This window comes from Pseudopodoces humilis, chromosome 4 (assembly GCF_049639895.1).
Source record: "Pseudopodoces humilis isolate 2021_Gansu_Grassland_sample_001 chromosome 4, ASM4963989v1, whole genome shotgun sequence".
NCBI lineage: Eukaryota > Metazoa > Chordata > Aves > Passeriformes > Paridae > Pseudopodoces > Pseudopodoces humilis.
In genome coordinates, this window is record NC_142203.1 from 42620542 (window position 1) to 42633391 (window position 12850).

A 12850-nucleotide genomic window follows, 5' to 3' on the forward strand; every position below is an offset into this window, starting at 1 on the left:
TGGTTTTTTCATCAACGGCCAACAATCCAGAACAATTGAGCATATGGCAGAGGGATAATAAAAACTTCCAGTTAGAACTGGAATTAATTATTAATTACTTTTTCCCATGGGAAATGAAATCTCTAGAACTGATTGTTTATTTGGAAACTTGAGAAAATAGCACAATAACTACCTGTGCCAAACCTCATTGCTAGATGTATTCTATCTGTTCATACCTGTCCACACAAATGCATATTTATTTTTGGCTTATGGATAAAGAACCTTTCGAATGTAAACTATCAGTGCTGGGAAAGATTTGCATTAGAGGGGTCAGTCTTTCTTATTTTTGTTCAAGTGCGTGGTTCATAATGGAAATGGGGGGTTGGATTATCATGGACTGGCATACAGAGGCTGTCAGAAACACTGCTTGTAAATGTTGCTACTGGCAAAGATGTGACTGCTGCTGCTTTTTTTTTTCCCCTTTTTTTTCCCCTTCTTTTTTTCGTTCCCTTCCACCCCCTCCCCCCCCGCCATAACCAATGTCAGAACTGTCCAGAAAAGAGCTTTTTTCAGGGAGACTTTGATTTTAAAATATTTACACTCAGTTTTCCCAAATACATGTAGGTATTAAAAAAACCAGTCAGTTCTGGCATTCATGTTTTATCATGAAAAATAATCTAAGAGCCATTTTTGGATTTAAAAGGTACTTGACAGCAATACTTGAACCATCTTTTATAGACTACTCTATAGGCTATTTTTGTTTTGGGCAGTATTTTTTTTTTTCTATTTTTTTATGGTTGTTGAACGTGTTGATTTGATGGATTTCAGCTGTCGCTTAATCTGTGTCTCTGCTGGGTACATAAAGTTGCCATGTATTTTCAAGTGCACTGCTGAAAATTTAGTTTGTTGGAGAGTTGAGAGTTCTTCTTCCAGGTGACTAAAAAATGCAGTTCTTACTTACAGAGATGTCTTCCCAGTCCTCTACCAGAAGGCATTTTTTCAGGTTAGTTTACCGAAAGATTGAAGATAGTGAACAAAATAAAGGAATTATTCCTGAGCTTTGTTTGAAATGGCCTCTGATTGCGGTTGTGTTACTCATCAAAATATTTGTACAACCATTGCAGCTTTTACTGAGATGACTAGCTACCATAGTAGAGCTACAAGATTATACTTCATACTGCTGGCAAAAATGCAAAGCACTTCCAATTTTGATGCTGCATTTATTTTTTTACACAGTGGAGGACTCTGCACTTACCTCCCACTTCCTCATTTCCTCTATTATTTCCCAGCTTTTGCGTGGCAGCTTCATTAAATTTTTAGACAAGAAATACACTGTAGGTCTTTCTGTACAGCTTGACATCGCTTCTGTGAAAATAATTGTTGGAAGTCTTTGTTGGATAATGGAGAACTGTCCAAGTTAGTATAGATTTGTACATAAAAAAAATTCACAGTGAAGGGTTTTGTCAACCAAAATAATAGAGTCCATTACAGTGACACTAACCTTCTGAAATACGAACGCTGCTTTTTCTGAAGCTCTCTTGCGTCAGTATCTCATTTTCTGCAGTTATCATCTCTGAATGCCCTCTGACTCAAGTAAGCATTTTTGCCAGCCTGCCTAAGTTACATACACAGAACAAGTTGTTCACTTAAAAGTGCCTGTTTACCTCCTTGCCACCTTCTCCCTCACTGCATTCCAACAAAATGTAGTTCCTCAGAATCTGTGAAATCATAATTTTTAACAGACAATGCTTAAATTGCTAACAATTTTTTAAGAGAAAACTAATCATTTTTCATTCAGTATGTGAGTTACCGTATGCCCACTAGATGCCGCTCTAGATAATCATTAAGACCATAATGGGTGAAACTACACTAGTGCTTCTCTGTTGTTTCAGATTATTTTACTAAGTATTTTCTGTCAAAGCACTGCTTGTTAGCTGGGAAATGCTGCTTTCCCTTCACTGGGTACCAGCTGATACAGCTCTTAAATGCTGTTTTAGCACTCTTGCAGGTGTTCTTCAGGATCTGACAATTGAGTGCTTATAAATCGTCCCAGTTGTGTTATTTCTCTAATTGCAGGAGTAATTACATTTTTCCAGAGCAACAGATAGCAAAGAGAATTTCAGTATTTATATCCAAACTAGAAATCATCATTTTAGTAGGAAAATTAAAAGTGTACATATAAAAATAAAATTGGAGGAAGTATACCCCTTTTTAATTCATTAAAACTTAGTCTTCCTTAAGTTTGCATTTGGATAAAAGTGTGGGAGAACGTGGTTGATACTTCTGTGTGTAGTTGTGTTAATGCGTAACAGTTACGCAAAAACTTTCCATAAAATCTTTATATAAGAGGCACATGATAGAAAGAAATTCCATTTTATTTTTGTTTCATAAAAACATGTTTCTAGTCATAAAATTGGACAGTCATGTGATTCATTATTAAGTACAATGTGTTCTCTTTATATTTATTTGAATATTAGGATAACTTTGTCTAATATTATGTAACCTGTTTATAGTTAACAAATTAATTATTGGAATGTGTCTGCTGTATTTCTTACTCTATTTACATAATGGTATTTTTACACTGGACTGGCAACTCTGTCAGGTTGTATGGAAGATGGAGAATTTTACATTGGCATCTGTATATTCTAAGAAGAAAAACAGAGGAACAGTTAGTGATATCTATATGTTTTTATGCAGTTTGGGATTGGCTGCAGACAAAAGCTGAGCAGGGAACTTGCCTGGGCCAGCAGATGTTTAGGGATGTGATAAAAATAATCCTGCTGCTCATTGTCTATGTGCCAAGCCAGGGAGGCTGTCATGAGCTGTTGCTGCTTTTGAACAGGGATTGCTATTGAAGGTTGGCTTCACTGCTGACATTGCCTGTCAGCTACTGAGAAAGCCTTGAGCCAGATCCAGCTGCACATTTCTGTATGTTACTTACTCAAGTTTCAAGCAGCATTTTTTGTTGAGGCTGAAAGAAGGTTTTCCTGGAAACAGTTTGTAGAGATAGAGCTGCTCATAAAAGGAGATAAAGTACTTTTACAGACAATTAAATATCGCCTACTCCCCATTATTGCTGGTTTGTTTTTTGGTGGGGCTTTTTGTTGGTTTTTGTTTGTTTGCTTATTTGTTTTCATTGGGGTTTTTTTGAAGAGCCACACCATCTTGCTTTTTTTGGCAAAGCTTCCTCCATGTTGCATCTACAGAAGGTGAGATAGGTCAGATCCCCAATGCTGGACTCTTCCTATATTCTTTGTAATCTTATCCCTACTTCCAGTAAAAATACTGTAAAATGAAACTGTCTTTTACACAAGAAGTAGTGCATCTTGTTAAATTTAAGTTCCTCTCAGAACAGCAGTTCAACTATATCATCTTGTGATTAATTAAACTGATTAAAAATATTATGGCACATATATTTAATAAAGCAAAAGAGTGAGCATGCAAAGGAGCAAGCTATCATTAGGAACAGAAAACCAGTTTATGACAGATTTTAGAGGATAATATGCACTTTTGTTGGAGGAATTAACTCTGGCATAAAAATTGTTTTTATCTGCTGTGACATCCATAAAAGATGAATTGCCCTTTGTAATTCAATAAACAAGAGAGATAAAAGACAGCAGAAAGTTAAGCAGAGGTTGATTAGTCAAAAATTAATCACTTAATATTTTTTTCTTAAATCAATCAATCATAGTAAAATAAAATAATGAAACTATTATAGCATTTTAATCTGTTATGGCAAACTGAGGACTTGTATTTCTTTATACAGGCAGATAAAAATTACTTGAAAATCTCTAGGCTGTCTTTTAATTCCTACAAAACATTTGCAGACTACATTTATAAATGACAGCATATCAAAATGTCAGTTCACCATCCTTGCACTATTTGCTTTGATTTCCCTTTGAAATAATTTGCAAAGGATTTATAAATTTATAAATTTATTGGCCCAGAGCCAATGTCCTGTGAAGATAGTGTGAGACCTAAGCTTGTTTAGTCTTTTGAAGAAGACACTAAAATTAGTAATACTGATACTTTGTAACACTAGCACTAAGTATTTCTGGAGTTGCAAGTGTTCCATGGAACTGAACTTTTCAAGGTGGACCATAGAACTAACTCTGCTAGGTAGCTCACATTGCCTTTTCTTAAGGTCTTGTTAAGAAAGGAAGTCTATATGGAATGGTGAGGAGAAAATACCTCTTATTAACAATTCGTCTAGGGAGTTAAGTTTTACATTCAGCTGTGTTGACATTAGTGTTTCTTTCCTTTCAGAGTGAAATCCTGGCACTGTTGAAGTCAATGGGTCATGAGATCTGACTGCATGAAAGCAAATGTTGTAGTACTCTGCATTAGTTTCTCAATATATAAGTTCAGCTATTTATTTTCATGCAGCACAGCAACATGCAATAAAGTTTAACAGATCAAATAATTAACTTCTACTACAAAATTGAATTCGTTTACTATTTTGTTTTTATTTTCCTTTTTTATTTTATGTTTGTCTTGTGTTTTTAAAGTTCCCATTCATGTTTATGTTGGCCTCTCTGAAAGGCAAATTAATGGAAGTAAATGTACATTTGCAGCAAAACTGTCTGAGTTATCTGACAAATTGTTGTATGGCTCAGCAAAATCAGAATCTGCAGGATTCATGCTCTTGTCGTTCTCTGGAGTCCTGTTTGGTGGTGAAGCAGTCTTTTTCAGGGGGCTGCAGCTTTAAATAATAATAATAAAAGGAGTAAGTTAGTTCCTGTGTTTCAAATCGTATTTGCTCTGGCTCTGTATTAACCAAATCAAGTCAGCCTAACTGTTCAGAAGTAACTGAATTAGAACATTATTCTACAGTGACAAAAGAATGTTACTAATAGAAATAACTGTAGGCTTTGCTGGTATTTCAGCTATAATACAAAGTGGTTTCACGAGTAGCTAAGGAGTTAAAGGCTAATTCAATGACATTGTTGCCAAAAATCAGTAAAACTCCTCAGCCCCAGTGTAGCATTAAGAAGCAGGCATTCTTTATTCGGCCAGATGCATGAGGGGGTAGCTCCTCCAAATATTGTGTGTGCTGAGTACAGGACATTTTCTGTTTATATACTGTGTTTTACATACATAGTCATTGATTGTCCCAGAATCAACATACGTACGATAATCATTTCCCCAAAATCCTTGACATTTGTTCCCCCTACCTCTGCACATGCATTCTTTTGTCCTGGGGGTCTCTTTGATGGTTACCTGGTGGTTAGCAACCCCAGAATCATACCCAACTGCCTGGTGAACTGCTGAAAGTTAGTGTAACTGGGCTGGCTAGTTGCTTTCCAGTTTTTCTTCCTACAGAATAAGCATTGTGTTGTTCCATAGGCTCTGAACAATAAGCATTATATTAGACCACCAGGTGTAAACAATTCTTCATCTGGAAACAATGCTAGAAACAAGGTTAACAATTCACAATTTTTTAAAGTTCTGTCATAAACGTTTGGTTTTTTGATTGACAGAATATTCTCAGGTTTTAAATTTACTTAAAATTATTTTAAGCTGATCTCTAAGAATTGCTGAACTCTTTTCAAAATTTGGAAAGGCATGTAAAATAAATAGTGTTCTTAAAACTTGAATTGGTTGTCTTGTGGTGTTGTATGTGTCTCTACCATGAATGACTTGCATTTCGATAACGACCAGTGTGTTGGCTGATTGTAACTGTGCATATTCAGACTTTGCAAATGTACCCTGTTACCATTTTCATGTTCATGACTAAAGTTTTAAAGAATACTTATGCTTAACTAGCTGAATTTGCAAAAGAAAAATGCCTGAATATTTGATTTACTGCTTGCTTGTTACTTTTAATTTAATTAATTGGATCTTATATATTAGTAGGAAAGTGCAAAATGGGAAATGGATACTTTCACCAAATCGAGTGAAAGTGCATGAGTGTTGTAAAAAAAAAAAAAAAAATCTCATGACCACCAAAATTCTGCTCTCTCTTTTATTCCAGAATCGAATGGAAGAAAGCAAAGCACTCTTTAGGACAATTATCACGTATCCGTGGTTCCAGAACTCATCAGTTATTCTGTTCTTAAATAAAAAAGATCTACTAGAGGAGAAAATTATGTACTCCCATCTAGTTGATTATTTTCCAGAGTATGATGGTAAGTATAATGGCATCAGAGCTTTATGACTTGTTTGCACTGTAGTACTGATAAATTTTGCTAGCCTTTGTTCCAAATGCTAGACAGATAGATCCTTTGGTATATTAATTTTTAAAAATACTAAAAAATTGTAAAATGTGGTTGAACTTATATGGAATTTTTGGACTGCTGAGATTTTGTTCTATACTGTAATGACTTGTGGGTAGCACAGGAGAACCTTTATTGGGAAATTGTTGACTTCTGGATGAGTATTGTCATATTAGTAGTGAACCACATCCTGTCATTTTTCAGAAGTTAGGGTGAGGGTTTAAATTGAAATACATGAGTTAAAAATAAATAGAAACACATTTCTCAATTCTTCAGCAGTCTTCTGTATTTTTGGTGTTTTGAGGTTTGCTTTTATACAAGCAAATCTATTGAATACCTAAGGAGAAATGTCAGAAGCTTTCTGGAACACTCAGAGAAACACGAAACCATTCCTTGCACCCTTTTATTGTTCTTCTTTAAACTGTGTTTTAATTTTATATTAATTATGTGAAGTTAGTGTGTTTGTCCTTAAAAAAAAAAATTAATAATAATAATAATTTTGCGCTGGATAAGTGTTTCTACTAAAGGTGTACTTTTAGGAAGTTCTCATGAGAGAAAAAGTTAAGTATTTTTAGGTAACTGAGTAGTGGAGGCCTTGGTAACAGAGAAAAATCAAACTGATATAATAAGAGGTGTAAAGAGCTAAATTGCCTATTTTTTAAAAAGAAAAACAGTTTTGAACCACCAGGAAGGAATAGCCGACTGGAAAGCTGAGAGAAAGATTAAAACTCTGATGTTTGATTATGGAAAGTAATAATGGGAAAAATTTACTTCTAGTTTTCTATTAAAGAGGAAGAGAACAGTAAAAAGCCTGCAGGATCAGATCATATTATTTATGAGTCAGTGTAAATATAGTTTCATAGTAACATACAGAAGAAAACTGGCAGTTGAATAGAAATATACTTGTTCTTTTGAATTTTCTTTGTGTAACAAAATAATGTGTAACTAGATGACATCCCAAAGGTGAGTAGACCCTGTGGTCATCTATGTTACCTCCTCTCAAATGTTAACAAACCCAGTGTAAAATGCTTGTCCAGAAAAAAAAAATAGACAAAATTAGGACACTTAGTTCATAGAAACTTTGAGTCTCTTGTTGTTTGCCATTGGTGAGAGAAAAAAAATATGGACTGTCAGGGATGTGGGAGTGAAGACCTGCAAGTCTTTGAGAATTGTTTGTTTCTTAATGCTGCAGATCTTGCAGAACCTGTCTCCAGAGACAAAGTTACAGTTTGATTTGATTACTTCTGGCGGCAGGGTGGGGTCTGTGCCTTGCAGAGGTCAAGGTGTGGTCACCTTTTCTGTCCCAGTACATTGGGGATGTGGGAGTTCTGAGGAGGGTATCAGAAATAGGTATTTTTCAGCTGGATTGCTTCTCTCACTTTCAGAAGGGAGAATGTAGCCTAAGGGTGAGAACTGCTGGCCAGGGTGGCAAATTGGACAGATTAAATTAAGGAGTTCTGCTGCACAGTGCATTAGTAAGAGCTTCGAGAGGGAGGCTGAGCCTTGCTCCTAGGTCAGTTTATCACGTGAAGACAGGCTTTGCATGCTAGTCATATGGTAGTTCTTTTCGAAGTGTCTTACTTAGATCAGAACCGCTTTGCCATCTAAATTTAACATTAATTGATTCAATTTGTTTAAGTTCCTGGGGTCATACTTTTCTGTGCTTGAACCTCAGTCAGATAAAAGTTTAAATAAGAATAGAAGTGTGAAAATTCAGGTATCTCTCTGAATAGGCTAATAGATTTTGAGAAAACGCAGTGTGCTACTGAGAAACTGTTTAACAAAATTCTAGGAAACCACTTAAAAAACAAAGTGATTTGTTTTGAGGAAATCGTTGTCTTTGGAAGCCCAAGAATTTTCTTCACAAATACTCGCATATATATGTGCTATTGTGAGGCCTAATATTGCTGCCCTTCATCTGTAGAGACTGGTAACCAAGCTAAAGGCTAGGGCCGCTTGTGTTTTAGAAGCTGTTGCTTCTAAATGAAGCAGAACAACAGAAATGTGTTGGACAGTCCTCTGTCCTGCCTCACAGAGCTTATTATCTGGTTACATCCCTAAATCTCGGAAAATATGTCATCTATGTATGTATGTGCATATACATACATCTGTTCGCATGTATACATTCATGTATTGCCAAAGTTTACTCCACCCTGCGTAGATTTGCAGCACACCAGAAATTATGTGCTTTCTCTTCCATATATTCCCTCCCTAAATTTTAGTTACTCAAATTTGAAGTGTTAAAATTTTAAGCTTGAAAATAAGGTCTTTCATCCACTTGTTGAAATCTGTGGACATCTGCTGGGCACCAAACTACTGATTTTATAATTACTGAAGGACAGAGTTACACATAACAGCTGGGTGCTGGTATTTATATTTCTGTGTAACATCAGGACTGATGAAGAGAATAGGAGGAGGCAACAGCACAGAAACTGTGTGTTCTGTGGAAACCCACGTTTCAGAAACAGAAGAGCAAGGGAACAATGAATTCTGGTGGCAGCACTAAAATAGTGGAACAGGCTTCACCAGCATGTGGCTTATGTTCTTGCTTCTGCACTGCTCTTTTGGCTGTGAACATAAATGAATCCTCACTATTCCAGGCTGGAAGTAATTACTTTATCTTCTGTGATCTTTTAAGCTGAAAATGTAGTAGTTTGCTTAGATAGACTCCGTCCTTCTGAGAGTTACAATTTTTATTTAGGTCTGATAGGATCATTAACATACATAATTTAGATTCCAACTGATCTTAGAACATGAACCTTTTGCAGACAACAGTTTCAGCTGGAGAGCAGCTGTATATTTTATTATCACTAAAAGTAAATGAAGTTCTATTGATGACAGTGTCAGACCCAATTCAGGGTATAATTCCACTATGCTTCCTATTAAAATCCATATAGAGCTAGTAAATCTTGCAGTGCTAAAATAACTGAAGTATAATTTAAATATAGTAGGTTTAGACTGAACATTCACCATTTCTACTAAGTTTTTAAAGATTTAATTATAAAGTTAATTTTTTTTATTTTCATTCTGTGCATTTATAAATCACCTGTTCTAAAACAAGTGATCTATCTTGGTGAAGAAGGAAGATAGTCGGCAACAAAAGAGCAGCTCCAACTTAGTGAACTACTGAAATGTCCTTCCATCTTTATTTTTAATAGTTCCTACCACAAGGAATATAGCTGGTATATGATACTATTGGTTAGTAAAAGGTTCCCCATCTTCTCTTGCATGGGGATCAGAGACTAAGCCTTCCTTAATTTCTTCTAAAGAAGTAGAAATACAAAATTGACTTTAAGAAATCTGAATTTCTTTTCTTACAGGACCACAGCGGGATGCACAGGCAGCACGAGAGTTCATCCTGAAGATGTTTGTAGACCTGAATCCAGACAGTGACAAAATTATCTACTCTCACTTCACATGTGCTACAGACACAGAGAACATCCGCTTCGTCTTTGCTGCTGTCAAGGACACAATCCTACAGTTAAACCTGAAGGAGTACAACCTGGTTTAACTGTACCTGGGGGATCCTCCAAAACCAACTTGCCGTGATTGAAGATACACAAGAGGGACTGTATTATAATCTGTGAAAACAATTTGCATAATACTAATTTATTGCCGGCCTGGACTCTGTGAACGTCCACAGAGTTTGTAGTTAATATTATGATTTTATTTAAAATACATGGAGGAAAAACAAAAGATGCTGAAGTACATTCACAGCACATTTCCTCATTTTTTAGGCAAAACCTTGTGACTCAATGTGTTTCAAATTCTCAGTTGTTCATTTACAAAGGATGGCAGTTTTTTGCTGTTGAAGCAAAATCGAGCTGGTTTCCTCTTTCTCTCCCCCTCCTTTCCTACTCCCCTTATCTTTTAAAAGGTACAATGGCCTTTTTTTTCTCCCAGTTCCATTCCTGGGTGAAATATTTTCTGTTGAGTGATTTGATCAGTAAAACACTATCATAACAGTTTAAGTCATCAGTCATTCTAATTTTACAGTACGTACTTTCTTTGAAGGATCAAAAAGTATTGATACTGTGATTTTTAAATTCTTTATATGGGTGTCTTCATTCTGTCTTCACTTCTGTGACTAGAATATTTGGATTGCAGAGCAGAATTACAGTTGTCTAAGGGTAATTAACCATTGTTTTACAGTTAAGAAAGGTGCAGAGAAGACAGTAATGAAGTAATTAAGACACAATCTGGGATGTCCGTGGAATATGTTACAACCTCTTTTTAATTGCCATGTGCCATTTTTTTCTCTCTTCTTTTGTTCACAAATGCCAAATAGAAAAATCATAGACACTACATTTTCCCCAGTGGCTACAGCCTGAAACAGTGTTTTTCTCAGTTGTGTGGGGTGTTTTTTCTTAAGTTAGAGCTTTTTTAAGTGTTCTTTTTCCACAGTAGAAAAATTATTTTTATTATACAAAATTCATGTTGCCAAATCTGGCTTTTTATAAAAACAATGCATTTGAAACATAAGATTCTGATTGAAATGCCAAATGGATGGGTTGGGAACTGACCTGATTGAATCAACTGCCAAGTGATTAACACACACAGTTTGAGCTCATATGTTCCCTTTTTTAGAAAGTGTACCATTTTCTAATACCAAAACCAACATGTAAGTGAATATGCTATGAGGTGTACCATGCACCCGCATGTAGTCTAGTAATTAGAAGTCACTTGAGATCTCTCATTTTATCACTTATGACATGAGATTGTTTTCTGAATAATGTCAAGGCACCTTCAGTTGTATTACAAGAAGTTATTCATGAGAGATCATGTTCAGGAACCTTTTTTGATAAGGTTGATTGTTAATTGATTCACAGGCATTTGATAGGCTTTTGTGCAAAATAGCCTCTCTCAATGTTCTTTAGAGCAGATTTATAAATGTAAATGAAGCAGTGAGAAAATCATTCTTGAAATTTAAATGTGCAATTTTTTAACAACAGAAGTGCAGCACACATTGATGAGCCTTTATTCTGCAGCTTAGGTTGAAAGGTGTTTTTTGACCATGTGCGTGATTGCTAGGAAGAAAACTCTAGAGTACAGACATGTAATTCGATTATCTATAATGCCAACTGGCACTAGAGCGCACTTAACACAAAAATGGCTGCCATGTAGCAGCAAATGGGAGGTGGAAAAAAGAATGGCTTATTAGTTGATTACCAAAGTTAACAATAAATACTAATGAGATGTTTTTCATCCTTAACCTGCCCAAATCCAAAGTAATAAGGACAGTTGCTATTTTTTGCTCCCTCTTAAAACACCTTGTAATTTAAAACTGGTTATAGGTATAGTGCAATTATGAATGCTAAAGTCATTGTACATACATATATATATATATATATATATGGCAGCATCCATATTGGCTTTGTAATCATTAATTTTTGGCAAATTGAATGTGCTGTATTGATATGTATCTATGTAATTGTATTGTATGTCTTATAGCTAATTCACATTTTAAATAATGTTATTTTATTTACTTTTTTAAGAGAGAAGAATGTAAATTTTGTCAGTTTATTTCTGACTAGGGATTTGTTGTTGTTTTTATTTACAAAACAAAATACTATAGTACAGAGCGGTACTAGCATCGTGCTGTATAAAATCATTTGCACATTCCTGAGTAGAACTAAATTGGAGACACCAAGACAGAGATGATTCAGATTCAAAACAATGCTCAAATCTTGTCAAGGCTTTAAACAGCTGTTGAAAACAATCCTATTGGAATAACGTATGCCATTATATCTCATATTGGAACATAAGCTTGAAATACAATTTTTATTTGATTCACATTAGGTTACTTTCACTTTTCTAATAGCTTTATTGGAAAAGTAAATTCAGAGATATTTCAAACCACTGTATGTAAGTGCTAATGCAGATGTACTGTTGCCCTAAAAATACCATGATAAAATATGAAACATCAGATCAGTTTTTCAGAAATTGTGGAAACCTTAGGTATAAAAACAACAACCAAAAGGTCACTATTGTTAACAATTTTAAACAGTTGAAGTGCTTTATTTAATGAAGCTAAAGCAAGTAGATCTAGATTATAAAAAGTGACACTGATATTCTGAATAGGGGATCAGAGCAATGACTCTTTCTTAATATAGCTTAACAAAAATGGTCCTGATCATACTATAAGTGCAACAAAGCTTCTGTTTTCACAATTCCACTGTTGATAATATCCCTTTCTTACTGCCTGGGAATACATTGCCCGCATTGGATTCAGTGCTATAAATGGAACTGTAGCCAAAAAAGGAAGGGAAAAAAAAAATAAAGAAAAAAAAAAGAAAAAAAAAAAAAGAATAAAAAAGAAAAGGGGGGGGGGGGTGAAGAAGAAGAAAAAAAAACATAACCAAACAAAAAGCCACAGCAGACAGTGGTGTCTAACAGAAGTTTGGGGTTTTTTAATTTTTTTTTCTTATGGGATATTGGGTGGGGGAGAAGGAAATGTGGTTCCAAGTTTTGTATAAAAACAAAAGTTTACTCATGCTTTATAGTTATATTGTGATTGCAAAAGTTTTCAAGAGTGTGTGCCACTGGGCTATTTTCTGGTATTTTTTAGGTGAGTTGAACCTGTGGCAATGTTTAGATCATTTGAGCATGTTCTGGAAAAAAAAATACTCAGCATGCCAAGGCAAGCTTTACATGAA

General features: G+C 35.1%; 1 protein-coding gene across 2 annotated transcripts in view; it reads left to right on the forward strand.

The window, feature by feature from the left end:
• Positions 1-12439, forward strand: part of LOC102103304 (guanine nucleotide-binding protein G(q) subunit alpha) — a 115064-nt gene extending 102625 nt beyond the window's left edge. For both annotated transcript variants that reach the window (XM_005522645.3, XM_014252330.2), the window contains exons 6-7: positions 5954-6107; positions 9515-12439. In XM_005522645.3, the coding sequence (XP_005522702.1) occupies positions 5954-6107; positions 9515-9705 (345 nt within the window). In that variant the 3' untranslated portion in view covers positions 9706-12439. The remainder of the gene's footprint in view (positions 1-5953; positions 6108-9514) is intronic.
• The last annotated feature ends 411 nt before the right edge of the window (positions 12440-12850 follow it).